Source organism: Pelodiscus sinensis, chromosome 4 (assembly GCF_052426305.1).
Source record: "Pelodiscus sinensis isolate ZL-2025 chromosome 4, ASM5242630v1, whole genome shotgun sequence".
In the NCBI taxonomy this organism is placed as follows: domain Eukaryota; kingdom Metazoa; phylum Chordata; order Testudines; family Trionychidae; genus Pelodiscus; species Pelodiscus sinensis.
Genome location: NC_143055.1, coordinates 108,197,388 through 108,214,005, shown reverse-complemented (window position 1 = coordinate 108,214,005; position 16,618 = coordinate 108,197,388). Strand labels below are relative to the sequence as shown.

General features: G+C 42.2%; 1 protein-coding gene across 2 annotated transcripts in view; it reads left to right on the top strand.

Annotated features, from left to right (window-relative positions):
• Window positions 1-15,739, top strand: part of HADH (hydroxyacyl-CoA dehydrogenase) — a 44,124-nt gene extending 28,385 nt beyond the window's left edge. Inside the window, exons 5-9 of one of the 2 annotated variants that reach the window (XM_075929706.2) lie at window positions 1,668-1,757; window positions 4,434-4,506; window positions 10,016-10,132; window positions 12,254-12,325; window positions 15,240-15,739. In XM_075929706.2, the coding sequence (XP_075785821.1) occupies window positions 1,668-1,757; window positions 4,434-4,506; window positions 10,016-10,132; window positions 12,254-12,279 (306 nt within the window). In that variant the 3' untranslated portion in view covers window positions 12,280-12,325; window positions 15,240-15,739. The remainder of the gene's footprint in view (window positions 1-1,667; window positions 1,758-4,433; window positions 4,507-10,015; window positions 10,133-12,253; window positions 12,326-15,239) is intronic. The other variant, XM_075929705.2, reaches the window with a different exon arrangement.
• The last annotated feature ends 879 nt before the right edge of the window (window positions 15,740-16,618 follow it).

Genomic DNA, 16,618 nt, shown 5'->3' with positions numbered 1-16,618 from the left:
TTTTGTAACGGAGCCTGTATTTTAACCTTGATACGTAAGCACTTGTGTTAGGAATTAACAGTTTGAACTCTGGATGTGCCACTGATGCTGGGGTAAAATCTGTCTCAAACCTCTTTTCAGATTATCTAAAGGCCTCTTATTTAGTCCATGCAGATATGTTTAGTGAATCTAACTGGATGGGTGTCTCAGACATTCTCTTACCTTGTTAGTTCTTATTTGCTTGCACAGGGTGTAACTGATTACCATCTGTAGGGGTTGAGAAGGAATTTTCCCCCCAGGTTAAATTGGCAGTGACTATATGGGTGTTTCACCTTCTTGTGCAGCTTGTATGTGTGTGTGTGTGTGTGGGGTCTCCTACCAGGATTATTTGGTATATCTCTAATCACTTCCCTGCTGTTGTGGGGGGTCTCGGGCATTGATGCTCCTCTGTATGTGGTGCACAATAGTCTAGTCTCCTATGGGCCATAATAGTTGGTCCAGTTTTGGTAGTTTGTAGCCTGTGATGTACAAGAGGTTATACTAGATGCCCTAGTGATCCCTTTTGGCCTTAAATTTAGAAAAGAAGGAACAGAGTTTTTTGCGGGCGGGGGAGCAAGAGGAGGTTTCTTTGATAATTTGAGACATTAGTATTTAGGCTTCAAAATTCCTAGAAGTAAAATACATTTGAACTCCCTTGAAACTAGTGTACAGTCTTGTATGAATGTTTTCCAGATGCTTAGCTCTAAGTTCAAAAGAAAACTTACTACTATTTACTGCTGAGAAACACATGCTGCTTCTTTTATTCTATGTTGTGTTTTTGTGTTGCTGTAATCAGTAGTCATTCTGATGCTCGGGAGACAAAATTACACTGACAGTCTTGTGATGATATAGTCTACCTTTCATTGCTTATGTAGCATTTTTGCTTCTGAGTGGCTGCATAGATATTTCAAGTTAGCTAACAAAAATTATTTCCAGAGCTGTATTGACATCATTTCTCATTCTGGGGCACTAATTAATAAATAAATAGATACCTTGTTAAATTCAAACTCTATTAAATTCTTCAGAAAAAAAATCCATGTTTGTCAAAGGATAAGGATAAAATTGCTAAGAAAATAACTTGGGCCCTTCTAACTCTTAAACTTATAAGAGGCCTTTACACAGATTGAAAAGTAGAAATTTAAAAACTGTTTTCTTTAGTCTTCATGTGTTGATATAATACAATGTCTGTGCCTGTGCCCCTGTTTATATTGGCCAAGGAAGTCATGTTACACCCTCTCTATCAAGAACTGTGCATAAACATGGTTCTCTAATGTTGCCAAAGCATTTCCCTGGGCAAGCTGAGACCATATGGTGCTTGAAGTTTTTTATGCTATCCACACAGAAGCCTTTGCAGTATAATTCTGAAAAGATGGATTCCTTTGCTTTGAACCCCTTGGATGTTTTAAATGCCTTACAGTAACACTTTCAGGATGTGCAGGGTGCTTTGAAGTGCTTTAACATAGGTTTCACTCTTTTATTTGTTACATGTATATTTATCTGGTTGAGTGTGATTATTCTTTGTAATACACATATTTTGTGGACTATTCAGAGAACACCCTGAATCATGGTTTAATTATTAGCACAATTATTGGGGTTGGGAAAGAAAATGGCTTCTGGTTGGCTATTAACGCATGTTGGTTTCCTGCTAGGTCATCAAGACACCAATGACCAGCCAAAAGACTTTTGAGTCACTTGTGGAATTCACCAAAGCATTGGGAAAGAATCCAGTATCTTGCAAGGCAAGTGGGTTTAGATTGTGAGGAGAGGTGCGCAACACTCAGAAGGCTTCAGGTCTGCTCATTTAAAAAAAAAGAGATATTCATTTTCACATTATTTGTAATTGTATTAGCACAATGAGAATTTTCTACTCTTCTGGTGCAGATTATCTGTTCCCATGAAAATCCCTTCAGGAAAGAACAACTTGCTTGGTATATCAATCTGCTATATCATTGTGTGAATGGGGTGGGTCTGGCTGCTGTGTGGACAGGAAAAGGAGATGATTCTGACAAACCTAGTGCAGGTTAGAGATCTCAGTTAACTGCTCAAGTTTATTCTGACTAGAGAAGCAGGACTCTTTTCCCCTTTTCTTCCCTGGGATCTTGGTCCCCTTGCCCTCCAAACACTTGAGACATCACAGCCAATTCATGTGCTCTGTTGCCTTTGGATCCTCCATTATGGACAGCATATTCTCAATGGGAGACTAACCACTATTATTCTTCTTCACTTTTTCTTGCACTTTGGCCTTAGTGGGGGCTTGTGGAAATGGGCGGAGGTAATTGATGGCCTCCTGCCTTTCGTGGCCCTCAAGAAGCAGCTGGCCTATAAAAAGGAGGAATTATTGTCAAGTAGTTAGCAGCATCCTGGGTTCTGCTTTCAGCTATACCATTGCATTGCTTTTGTAGTCTGTCAGGTTTTTTAATCTCTACACTTCATTTTCCCAAATGGTAAAGTGTAGGTAACTCTTTCCCTTCTCATCAGTTACTGTTTGTAAAGTACTTTGAGTTTTATGGATGAAAAGCACTGTGGAGGTGAGACCTTGGGCAGTTGCTTCACTATTCTGTGTGCTAATTTTCCCCTCTGTAAAATGAGGCGACATTATAATGCTTCCCTAATATTGTGAAGTCTTGGAGACCTCTAAGGAAAAGTGCTGTGTAAATTAAGAGGTAGTATTTTTGTATTTTTATATGTTCTATTAAATATTGGTATTTATAGCACTCTTTCCTGTCGTCTATTTCTCATTTCTTTGCATTTTTTTTACTATAGAAACTTACATTAAAACAAGATCTTGGTTGTCGGAGAGTCATCCTGCTACTGCTGCATAATTCTTAACCCAGATAATCACCTTCTGTTTCAGCATTGACACTGGTTGCTGTTGAAATTATTATAATGTCACAGAAGTTTGATTTACTATAATGAATAAACATCAGGAGTAGATAAGCTCTTAACCACGAACGTGCCTATTAATAAAGTCCCACACAAAAGGAAAGAATTGTTCCCCCTAAATCACAAAAAATATTCAGTACCAGCAGAATTTTTCTGAATAGCTAGTATTTTACAAGAGCTTTCTAAGAGGCAACTTGGGGTCTTTTAAGATAAATTACTAATTAAGAGTGGAGAAGAGGAGATGACTTTTATTTTCCTCAGCCATATTTGATCACATAATCGTTCTTAGTTATGAGATTCATATGTGTTAAACTAAAGTAGTGAACAGGTAAACAGACAAAAGACCAGTAGTCCAGAGTGAATTGTAACTTGGTGATTTAACAAGCAACTTCCTGTTGAACTTGTAATACAGTACAGGCAGTCCCCGGGTTATGTACAAGATAGGGACTATAGGTTTGTTCTTAAGTTGAATTTGTATGTAAGTCGGAACTGGCTCCACATTCAGCCGCTGCTGCTGAAACTGACCAGGGGCTGACTACAGGAAGCTGGAGGCAGAATTGCTCTGCCCCCAGCTTCCTGGAATCAGCCACTGATCAGTTTCAACAGCGGCTGAATCTCGAGCCTGGGACAGAACAGCTGGGCTGCCAGGTAGGTCCCTGCAGGACCAACCCGGCAGCGCCCCAGCTGCTCTACCCCAGGGTCCACAACAAAAGCCTGGTCTGCTGTGGGGGGGGGGGGGGGGAGTGCACTGGCTGCGCGCCCCCTCCCCCAGCAGACCAGGGACACCCGGAGCAAAGCCGGGGAGGCGGAGGGGTCCCGCGCCTCTGAGGCTTTGCTGTGGCAAAGCCTAAGAGGCACGGGACCCCGCCGCTGCTGCGGCTTTGCTCCCGGTGCCTCTGGTCTGCTGGGGACCGTCTCTAGCAGACCAGGGACACAGGGAGCAAAGCCGCAGCGGCGGCAGAGTCCCGCGCCTCCCCGGCTTTGCCAGAGCAAAGCCTCAGAGGCGCGGGACCCCTCCACCTCCCCGGCTTTGCTCCAGGTGTCCCTGGTCTGCTGGAGACGGTCCCCAGCAGACCAGAGGCACCGGGAGCAAAGTGGCAGCGGCGGCGGGGTCCCGCGCCTCTGAGGCTTTGCTAGCCTCAGAGGCGCGGGACCCCGCCGCCGCTGCGGCTTTGCTCCCGGTGCCTCTGGTCTGCTGGGGACCGTCTCCAGCAGACCAGGGACACCTGGAGCAAAGCTGCAGCAGCGGCGGAGCCCCGCGCCTCCCCGGCTTTGCTCCAGGTGTCCCTGGTCTGCTGGAGACGGTCCCCAGCAGACCGGGGGCATCCGGAGCAGCTTTTCTCGCCCCGGAGGTCGAGGTGGCGGGACCGCTGCACTCTGGGCTGTCCCGCTGCCTGCGAGCTCCGGGGCGAGAGAGCCCCATTCGTAAGAGTGGATCCGACATAAGTCGGATCCGCGTAACTCGGGGACTGCCTGTATTTGAATATAGTCTCACTGTATAGGGTTTATTAAGATTTTCTGTTTCTTTTAAGGATACCCCAGGATTTGTTGTAAATCGTCTCCTGGTGCCATACCTGATTGAAGCAGTTCGGCTTTATGAGCGAGGTACCTATCAGTAGTATTTATTTTGTGAAATGTTGACAGTAATATCTAGCAGTGCAATCTCTTCAGATAATTATTAGAATTGTTATAAATCTTGATCGTTTAGGTATCAGTCTAGTGATAAAAGAAGTTGTGATTTGAGTTTTGAGGTGCTAAATAATCTCTGTGTGCTGAATCAGAATTTATAACTTGCTTATATGAATTCAGGCCTGGCCAAAGAGTGTGCAGGACCCTACGTGGCATGCTATGGTTGGCTCTCCTGGGCAGGCAGGCACCAGGCAACACGAGGCCCTGAAGGTGCAGGGCCCAAGGCAACTGCCTTGCTTACCTTGCCCTAAAGCCAGGCCTGTATGAATTCTCTGATGGCTGTTGGCTTGGGTTAAAATGGGTGAAGTTTTTGAAAGTGTTTTACGAGCCTAAGAGCATATTGACACACGAAAATTAATCTGGGTTAAGGTAGGGTATACATTTAAACTGAATTAACTATTCTGGATTAACTGCACATGTGGAAGTTCCGGTTTCTGGAATAAATTTAAAAAATTGAATTAATGGAGATTGCCTATCTCTGAGAACTAGAAGGGACCTTGAAAGGACATCGAGTTGAGTCCCCTGCCTTTACAGTAGGACCAAGTACCATCCCTGACAAATTTTTGCACCAAATCCCTAAATGGCCTCTGCAAGGATTGAACTCACAACCATGGGTTTAGCAGGTCAATGCTCAAACCACTAAGCTATTCCCTCCTCAATTCTCACCTGAAGCTAATAACTATTCTGAGAGAACTCCTCTTCTAGTAAAACCCATTTTCAGACATCTTGGACACATAAGTGCCTCAGGTTTTCCGTTATTGAAAGTTATATCTGCCTAGCTACAGTGGTTAAGGATATGAAAAAAAACAAACCCCTGACTGACATAACTATGCTGACAAAATTCTCAGTGTAGGTACCTGTTGTTCCCATACCAACAGAAAAATTCCTGTTGGTATAGGCTGCGTCTTTGTTAGGGTATTATGCTGACTGACTTAGGTTTGGCAGTGTGGACAGAACCTCAGTACCATTGTCTCACATTAACTAGCCTTTGTTGCTTTGGAAGCTCCTGTTTTTGTGCTAGTCTCTTTTGCATTAGTATTGGGAAGGGAAGGAATCCTGAATCTTTTAACTAATCTCAGGTAATCTTAAAAACCTAAACTTTTTTTTTTTTTATTTTTTTTTTAAGAAAATAAGCTATAATGTAAGTGGATAAAGTGCAAGTTACAGAGACCATGTGTTACACTAGAAAATGAAGTTGATCTAACTTATGCTGGTGTACAGCCACTACAGTAATTATATTGTTTGTGTGTGTCTACACCAGGGGTGGGAAACCTAAGGCCCAAGGGCCAGAAGCGACCTCCGGCTTCTTGGATCCAGCCTTCCACCCAGCATTGGGGAGCCTGCACTGGTGCGCCAATGGGGCCGGAACACACAAATCTACTAGCCTGGGCCCCCCTAGGCTCTGGGATGTGAGGAGAAGGTGGGGAGTGTCTTTCTTCTCTGTTGGGGGCCACATCAGTGAGGGTTTGTTTTTTGCTTCTCACTTGTGTGTGGCCCCTGACAGATTTTTCTTTTGGTCAGTGGCCCCTGACCCGAAAAAGGTTCCCCAGCCCCGGTCTACACTTTGTTCCTTATATCAGCAGCGCACATGCTCACCAGGAGCACTTGTATCAATTGCACTGTTGGTATGGGGCATGGTGGGATGGTTCCTGAAGGCCAGTAACAGTTGACATAAACAATGCAGGGTTTACACTGACACTGTGTTGACCTAAGTACATCGACCATGCCACACATGGATGCAGAATTGAGTCAGTGTAGTGGGGCAGTTACATTGGCAAGAGCAAAATCTAGTATAGACGCTTCCATAGCTTGATATAAGCTGCCTTGCGTTTGATCTAATCTCTATGGCATAGACCAGAGCTTTCTGTAAGTGGTCTTTTTTCAGGCATTCAGTTCATCACTGCATGCTATTAAGAATGTCTTTCCAAAGTTTTGTTTTTGAAAACATTTTCTTACAGATGAAAGCACTCCATTACCAGGATTCCAGCAAATATGTTTTAAATATTAAAAGTTCTCCTGCATAACTCATGGAAGTGGTTTGATCTCCAGGGGAAAATTAAACTTGTGCTACTTGCTTATCCATCAACAAATGCACTTAATTACATCGTGGAAAGGAGAATAGAGTGAATTACAGTGACTTGAAAGGCAAAGGAGTCGGGTGGAGAGGGACCATTTTTCCTTTAGTAAAATATCACAATTTGGAATATATTATGTTGGGTGTTCTAATGTGTTAAGGAGATGCCATTGCTGAATGATGGATGTCATTTTATGTAGATAGGGAGACAACATATTTTTATATATAGCAAAAATTGGACAAAGATTTTATAATAAAATCAACTAAACAAAAGCATCATTTTGATTTCAGCTTTGTTTTGTTTGATCAAAAAATACAAGGATTTCATTCTTGTTTAAAATTTACTAATGAACTTTAAATCATTGGTTGGTTGAAATTGCATTAAAGCCTGAAGATCTGAAGGTCACATTCTAATTCAAATACTCTGTTGGAGCATGTTAAATTTGTATCTCATCCATCCCTCTTGTGTCGATCGTCATTGTAGTGAATTAAGTCTAGTTAGAAAAAGAGCATGGCTTCCAACTGCCCTTGGCCGAGAATTTAGGATATTTCTTGACAATAATAATCATTGAAATTTTGATTTTATAGGATCAGTAATAGAAGTCCTTAGACACTGCCAAAGTGCCCATTGATTCAAATAGGTATTGTACCTGATAAAAAATTTCAGGATATCAGATGTTGATTAGGCTTATTCCTCTAAAGAAACTGTGTAGGTACTTATTTAAATTGATGCATTATTATTAAGATTATTATAGGAAACTTCTTATTGTACTCTTTTTACTGAAAAAACAAAAAAACCCAGGAAATTAGTTTCACTTGCGTGGAATTCTCTAGTCGGGTAGCTCTGACTACACATTTCATGCTCAGCTTTTTGGGTACAGGTTGAAACACTCTTAACTGGGATTCTCTGGTCCAGCAACATTCTTGGTCCGGCAGGACTGTAGGTGTTCCAGGACCGGAGAGTCCCAGCGAAGAGCTAGCATTGAGAGCCCTGCAGGCTGGTAGGGCAGCAGGAACCCAACATGCGCCAGCAGGCTGCCTAGCAATGGAAGTCCCACCCGCAATAGTGGGGCTGGCCAGTAGGGCTGCGAGAGCCCAGCGCACAGAGGCTGAGGTGCAGCGCAACAGAAGGAGCCGGGTGCTGCACTGAGTTCCCAGCATGGCAGCAAGAACCCGATGTGCACAGAGGTGGCAGGGATGCTGGGCTCGGCAGCGAGAGCCTGGTTAGCGGAGGTGGCGGGGCTGCCTGATAAGGCAGTGGGAGCTGTCAGGGCAGCAGCAGCCAGGAAGAGAAGGGAGCTGGCTGAGAGGCCAGTAGTCTGGCCAGGGCTGGAAGAGGCTGGTGGCAGTGGACCCAGAAATGACCTCACCTGGCCTAGCAAAATCCCTCATCTGGAACTGGTCAGATCCCGAGAGTGCTGGGAGGTCCAACCTGTACTGTTGTTCTTCTAATATATTCTGTCTTTGTTTCCTGGGGACATAACTGCAATTAGTTAATGTCTATATGTGGTCAAGCATCTAAAGATGTCTTCTATAGCAAAGAGAGAGAACCAAATCTGTTGCTATTGTGAATTGGTACAGTTCCATCAACTTCAGCTGAGTTGCATCCTTTCAGCTGTGATGCGTTAGGCCCAGTAGTTTAAATCATGTTGAAATTAAGCAGTATAAAAAATGGGTTCCCATCAGTGAAATGTGCAGGCTAGTTTTTACCATTTTTCAAAAGCAAAAGGCAGGTCCCAAACATTTCAACATAAATCTTAAAAAAAAGAGTACAAAAGAACTTTTCAACCGCAGAAAGGGAAAAGAGAACCTTAAAAACAGCTGCTTCAGAAGCAGATTGGAAGTTGAAGAGCTCATGCTTAAATAAAAGGCTTCAGAGGAGTAGCCAAATTAGTCTGTAAGGGTGTGTCTATACTACAGGGTTTTTTTGAATCCTACAAGCTGCTGAGCACTCTCAATTCTGATTGACCTTAGTGGGAGCTGAGGGCACTTGACACTTCACAGAATTGGGCCCTTTGAGGCTTAATATTGAGGGTGCATCTACACTGCAGTGTTATTTTGGAATAACTAGCATTATTTCAAAATAACAATGTGAGCATCTACACAGCAATTCCGTTATTTCAAAATAATATTGAAATGACAGGCAGCTTCTCCCGATGTCTGTAAACCTCATTCCACGAGGAGTAACTCCTCTTCCTAAATAGCTATCTCAAAATAGCTTGCAGCGTGGACACTCCACTGCTGCTATTTTGAATTAGCTCCTCACTAGGGCCATTCTAAGTAATTTCTTCTCTGTGCTTCCTGGGGCTCTAAATCAAGATAATGTATCCACATTAAGAGAGCCTGCCTTAAACTAATTTTGAGGTTTCCCTGTAGTGTGAACATGCTATTTCAAAATAAGCTATTTCAAAATAACTATTCCGGAATAGCTTATTTTGAAATAAGTGTGCCATGTAGACATACCCTCAATCATTTGGGGTTTGAGCCAAAGTTCCTGGAAGTCAGTCCAAAAATTCCCTTTGACTCCAAAAAGCTTTGTGTAAGCTATCCAGACTGACATCTTTCTCTGTATCTTATCTCTATGTGGATGGGTTCTATTCTGGGGGGAGGGTTCATTTATTTTTTTTAAACCATGTGAAATTATTTTTCAGATTCACATTATGTAAATGTCTAGAAAATATGTGTTTTGAAATTTATTAATGACATGTCTGTATATTTTTAGAAAGTCTGAAACACATCGGCTAAAAGCAAGATTATGAAAACTTAAAAATAATCAAGTGCAACTTTTGTTTTCAAGGTTTCAAACAACTTTAACAATAGTTAAAATAGCTCTTCTTTTCTTGCTAGTGTTCTCTGGGTGAAGGGGTCTTTTGTATCATGATCCTCAGTATAAAAGTGTCTACTGAAATAGGGCAATATAATTAGGATGCAGGAAAATAGGAATTAAACTCACAAACTTAGTATGGGAGAGGCCCAGACTTGACTCTTCTTTCTAATATTTCCTGCCTGGCCCATGTTATAGGCTTATTGGTTTCTGGGTTTTTCTCACTACTTTGCTCTGTGTCTCTCTATTTAGCCTTAATCTGTCCTTGAAAGTATGCCATTTAGGATGATAGCACTGTTCTGTATACTGCTTAATATTTACAGTTTTATATTTCTGCTGATAACCAGACCAAACACAACACTTGATTCCGTAATATATATACTGTGTGCTATCCCAGTTTTAGTGAACCTGCAAATATTACTGTAATGAGCTGTGTCAGCATGAACTAACAGTGTTAATTATTTAAAAACTATGGCAAATGGATTCCGAATCTTCTTTGTTCATCAAACTGTCAATATTTTCTCTAGGAGATGCATCAAAGGAAGATATTGATGTTGCTATGAAGCTGGGGGCTGGCTATCCCATGGGTCCGTTTGAACTGCTGGACTATGTTGGGTTGGATACCAGTAAATATATTATAGATGGTACTGTATATATCTTTTCTTTCTTTCTTTCTTTCTTTCTTTCTTTCTTAGCTAAATTGTAATTTTGACACTTCAGTTTAAATTGAGTGTGACTTTGCCAGTTAAAGGTTGGGGGAATAGTGATTGATGAATGATCAATAACAACACACCATCATTTTCAAAGGTGTGTGTGTGTGTGTGTGTGTGTGTGTGTGTGTGTGACATGGGGAAGGTTCATGCCAAGTGATTATGGTTGTTCTGAGGGTCCCTTTGGGTGTGTTTGTACTAGAAAAATTAATACCTTTGTTTCAGCAACTATTATCAATGGTACAGCAGCACTAGTGTTCAGCTTCTAATATAGCAATGGCTCAGGTTTTGAGCAGTTTAACATAGACTACTGCTGGAACATAGGTGCTTTTCTAACCAAGACCAGGCCATAATGTGGTGTTGGCTGAGAGAACCATGAAGTGAAGTTTAGCTACTGAACTCTTCCTTTTCAATAATGTGCAGAGAGATATTGTGCTCCAAAAGATACCCATAAAGTCACTCTGCAAAATTCCTCCTAAACTTCTTGGTCTTTAATTTATAAAACTGACTTAAAATTTCCAGTGAGAATGGTGCATGTGTATATATATGAAGCAGAATAAGAAACCCTTTAGCCTAAGCAGTGTTTTGTTTTGATTGGAAGAGCTTTACTAAATGATTTATAATAGTTATTTTGGAGACAGATTTAAAATCAATGTGGTCACTGCAACTTGAGTCGTACAATTAGGAAAATGGATTGTACACTATAAAAATAAGTTGGCTGCTTTTGAGTGCCAGATTGACTGGAAAGTATGTCAGTTCATAAAGCAGCATAAGGGAAAGCTATAACAATTCAGCAGAGATATGTGATAAGGATGCACAAATTCTAAATGCAGGCTGTTGTTAACAAGGTAATTATGAGAGTTATCTTGGAGGGTTGCCATAGAGTTAAGTGAGTTAACTCAGCTGGGGTAAGGGGAAGTCTGTCTTGTAGAAGGGTATAAAGTATGCATAGAAAAGTAACTGGGAAACAATAGGAAGAGAGGTTAGAGTCTTCAGTTTACAGACACCTTTCTTGATACTATGAGGAAAAAAGTGATCATTGGGGATCCTCTTAAACTAGTCTTGTTAGTCAAGGTGACCTCCTTTGGTGAGTTGGTAGTGTAAGTCTTCAGACTATGGAAAGTAAAGGCTTAAACAAGAAGCATAAATATGTACATACCACTTTTAATAAATTTCTCCTATAAATATTATATGGTCTTCTGTAACAAATATGTGTGATAGTTTCCAGTCACATGTTTATTGTTACTCAGACTCTATGTCTAGTGTTACAGTGTTTATTGCTGAACACTATACTCAAGTGCTAATATCCTCAGAGCCCTTTTCAAACAAGAGCTGAATCCTCAAAACATCTCTGTGAAGTATAGAGAAATAGAAGCATACCCATTTTACTGATGGGGAAACAGAGACTGGTCATTTTTCTGATTTAGATTTTATTTTCAGTAGAGAAGAGTCAGTACATGTTAATAATCCCAATGAAACCATAGACGTTAATGAAAAATGGGGAGAAAGCGGAGAAGAGAGATGAAGTGGAAGTAACATTTAGGAAAATATTTCCTCCAGTCCATTTTCCAACTGGTTTACAAACCATATTTTTATACAGTGCTAAGAGGAAAATCGTGTACATTTTAAAAAAGATGATGTGTTATCATGTGCAAATGAACAACAAAAAATGAAATTCTAAAGCTCTTGGTTTCTTAGTAGCTAGAAAACGTCAGACCCCAAAGAAGATTGTCTTGCAGAAACACCTCCTAGTTGGGGTGGATGTTTGAGCTGGTTAGGGCCAAATGGGAGCTGAAAAACTCAACAAATTTAAAATCAAACTACAGTAAACTTCGATAATCCGGCACCTTTGGGACCCAGGGGGTGCCGGATTATCAAATATGCCGGACTATCGGAAGGGGGGGCTATGAGGGGTCTGGGGTGGGGGGGGGGAGGCCTCCTCAGCCTCTTTGATAAATGGTTGGATGCTGGTTTAATGGCTGGCTCTGCCTTCTTGATCAGAAGTAGGAGAACAAGGAGCAATTGATGACAAATTGACTGTAATTGTTTAAACAGTTCAGATGTATTCTGCTGGTGTCTAAAAAGGTCTGCTTCAAACAGAATTTCACTTCCAGGAAACGCTCTTCAGTAAGTCACTTGCCTTTCTTTTCATGAGTACTTCTGAGCAGTGTTGCACGTTTTCTGATGTTGCACAAATTAAAATCCTCCTTTCACCCATGCTCTTCTAGTCCTTCCCTCTTGTCTCGGAGTCTCTCTTCTGTTTTATATAATATATAAAAATCTCAGTTGCTTGGACCATGGGGATAATAATGCCTTTCAATAATATGTAGAAGATAACTAGGGTGTAATGCATTAAGGTACTTATGGCTCTAAATCCTGTTAATAGGCGCACTGTAATACACAAAACTTCCAATCAGTTGCTACCTCACTCTGTAGGTTCCTAAGGTCACTCAGCGCTTAAACTTCTGCACCTGGATATGAACACTCCAGATTCTGTAGGGTCCCAATCTCCCACCTAAGTCCCAGAACAGTACATGTATTGGGAAGATAGATGTTTGGCCCTCTAAGTCACATGTAGGGGACTTCATCCTGATAGGCAGGTTCAGCAGTTCATGTTGTTTCATACATCAGGCCCCTCAGAAGAGTTCACACACAGCAGCTGAGCAGAGGGAGGAAGAGGATGACCTCTTGCTTTTCTAAGGGTATTGGTTAGGGAAATCACCCAGGATCTGGGAGGCCTGTAGTTCAAGACCTGCCCTGATCAAGTGAAGGGATTTTAACAGGGATCTGCCATCTCAGACGAGTGTCCTAGTCACTAGGCTCGAAAGCAGGAGTGGGCAAATCTTGGCCTGCTCCCATTGGCTGGGAACGGCAATCTGTGCCAACAGGAGCTGTGATTGCTCACACCTTTGGAGGCGCAGGTAAATACGGAGGAGGTCTACCAGAGGATAATGCTGGTGAACTGCCATCGTTTTATTGACTCTAGAGCAGGAGTAGGCATTCTTACTCTCTCTGATCCAACACACATTTAATAGGGCTGTCAAAAATTAAGTGAGTGATTATAAAATTAAGTGCTAAGTTAATTGCAATGTTAAACAATAAGAGCATACCGTTTACTTAAATATTTTCTACAGTTTTCTTAGTAGGGATGTTAGCGTGTAATTGAATAGCGATGTAACCGCATCAAATGTTAGCAGTTACATGACTATTCAAAGTTCCCAAGTGCGGGGCCACTCTGACCCCACTCCCAGGGAGCCCCCTTTCACCTCATGCTGCTGTGTCTCCATCAGAGGCAGCAGCATGGGGTGATATGCAGGAGCCAGTCTGCGAGGGAGCTGGTTTAAAAACTGGCTTCCCATGCAGACTGTCTCCTGTCTGCTGCCCTGATGCAGAGGCAGCAGCACAGGGTGGCAGCAACCTCTGTCTGCAGGGAGCTCAGACCCCCTCCATGGACAGGGGCTGTTGGTGCGGAGTAGTCTCTGTCCTGGTAAGCCCAAGCCCACTGCGGACAGAGGCTGCTTTGTGGCAGCCTCCCCTGTGACCCTCCCCACGCTGCTGCCTCACCATATTGGGGGGAGGCAGGTGGCACTGCGTATCCGTTCTTGCCTGCCCCCCTCACCCTCCACCCTCAATGAGAGGTAGCAGCGTAGAGGTAGGAGAATAGGTAAGCCGGGCACTGTCTCTCACTTCCTCCCCCTTGCTGCCTCTGATACAGAGGCAGCAAGGGAGGGGAATGTGTATAGTCCACAGGATTAACCAATAAGCCCAGGTTTACCAGCGAATGGTGTAGTCATTGGAACGTTAACATCCCTATTCCTTAGTGATTAGCTGAACAAGAAATAGAACTAAGGGGACTTGTAGGCTCTGGGTTTTTACATTTTTTTGTTTGAGTGCAATTATGTACCAATAATGGTCTACATTTGTAAATTGCACCAGAGCAAAGAGATTGCAATATAGAAATTGTATAAAATAGGGATGTCAACATGTAGACAACTGGCCTTATCAGTTAATCTTGTCAACTATATGTACTTCCTCCCTTGCAAAGTAGGGGGGAGGGAGCAGTAGCATTGCCCATGATAAACTAGCTTAAAAGTTGGCTCTTCACAAGCACTGGATCTACCTTCCCCCTCTACCCCCATGCTGCTGTCTCTGATAAAAAGGCAGGAGCACACAGGGTGAGGGGGGCAGGCAGGAGCCAATATGCAAGGGGAGCCAGCTTTCAAGCAGGCTCCCCGTGTGTGCTGGCTCCACAGTGCTACCTGCCCCCCTCCTGCACCTCTGTCTCTATCAGAGGCAGCGTGGGAGGGTAGCATCCCACAGAGCAGCCCCTGTCCATGGGGACTCAGACGCCCTGTGGATGGGGCTGCTGCCGCCCCATACCACTGGCTCTGTATCGGAGGCAGTAGTGTGGGGCGGCAGGGAGGAGCCAGTTCACGGAGGAAGCCGGTGTTTAAACTGGCTCCCCTCATGGACCAGTTCCCACTTGCTACCCCATGCATAATGTGGAGTGGCATGAGGCTTCCCAGGAGCGGGATTGGAGTGCACTGGCTGCTGGTCCCACCCCCAGGAACTATCGAATAGTCATGTAACTGCTAAAATGTCCTGCAGTTACACAACTATTCAATTACACGCTAACATCCCTAGTACAAGATTAATTGAAAAATACTTTATCGTTTTTACTGTGCAAATATTTGTAATAAAAATACATTTGTATTTCAGTTACAACACAGGATAAAATACAAATGAAAGTGTAGAAAAACATCCAAAATATTTAAATTTCAGTTGGTATTGTTTAACAGTTCTATTAATTGTTTAATTTTTTATATCATGATTACTTTTGAGTTAATTGTGTGAGTTAACTGTGATTAACTGACAGCTCTAATATTTAATTAAAGTGAAAGAACTTGCATTGAAGATGAGAGATGAAACCCACATGAGAATATTTCATGGAGGAGTACTGAAGTGTCCTGACATCTAGCAGACTGCCATTTTTGTAAATAATAAATATCACCTTTAACTGAAACTTCCTTTCTCCTACCAGGTTGGCATTCATTAGAGCCAAACAATCCTCTGTTTGCTCCTAGCCCCCTACTGGATAAATTGGTAGCAGAGAAGAAGATGGGTAAGAAGACTGGTGAAGGATTTTACAAATACAAATAAACTCCAGGCTATGAGGGGTGCCAAGCTATCCAAATAAGCCTGCGCCATGCAGCAGTTGTTCTACTACACTAGGAATGCTGCTTGACCAAGCCTTTCTTAGAATGTCACAGGCTGTTCTGTGCATTTTGATTGTAATCTGTCTCTCAAGTGAATGTTTACACCACTTAACAATTTCTGTGCTGAGGGCTGATTTGGTAGATTAATTTTTCTTGTAATTCTGAAATCTTTACACACATTGTGCCTTTGTGCAGATATTGTTCTTCCAGGCACAAGACATTTTCTTGCAGACAAAAGTGAGAACTGAATTCATGTATTTGAACAAATTATATTAACAGGATAACTTGCGCACATTTTAGGGAAAATAAAATTGTCTGTATTGAATCCACTGGCTTTGAATTGATGTACTTGGTTCTAATCCACTGGGTGGCAGTCTGTTTGCATCCTGGCAAATGTAGAGGTAGAAATGATTTGTCTGGTTTTGTTTTGACTTTTTTAAAATTATGCTAATCTATAGATCATAGTTATAGCTGGATTATGATGTAATAATACCTTAAACAGATTTATATTTATAGGCTCTGTTTTAAAAATTACTCTTGAAACCATTTATATTGTCATTTATGGCTGACTCTTCAGGAAAAAAAGCTGCTTAAAATTGTGTTTTAAAGCAGTAATTATTTCTATTGGGGTAGTACTTAAGGGTTCAAATCATAGATCAAAGCCCCGTTGTGCTAGCTGCTGTACAAATATATAACAGAGATGGCCCTGTGCTGAAGAATGTAAAGTCTTAATAACATGGATTTATTTTAACCAGCTAGAATAGAAAACTGGTAAACATTTTTCTAGATTTATGGGAGTTCTATAAGCTAGCTTTTTTTGCTGGAACTTTTTCAAAGACTTCCTTTCTTTTTGCAGCTTCACTCTGCTTGTACCAGGCTGCTGTAATTGGGTTCTTTAAGATCAAGTTCCATCTATGTAAATGTATAGGCAGTGCACTCTCTGTAATGAGTCCTTGTTTTGGACTTTTCTTTTCCCCTGGGTTTGACTGAGTCCGCATTTTGTAATACTTGTTGAAACTCCCTCATCCGGGCTTCCCTGGTCCGGCAACATCCCTGGTCCGGCATCATCCATGCTGTCACTCATGGAGATAAGCTATTAGGCAGAGGGCCAGAAGCGTTGCCAAATGAGAGGGCTGACGGAGCACTGTGGGGCAGCTGAATCACTGGGAAGAATGCAGAGCTCTCTGTCTCTGGGGAGAGGGAC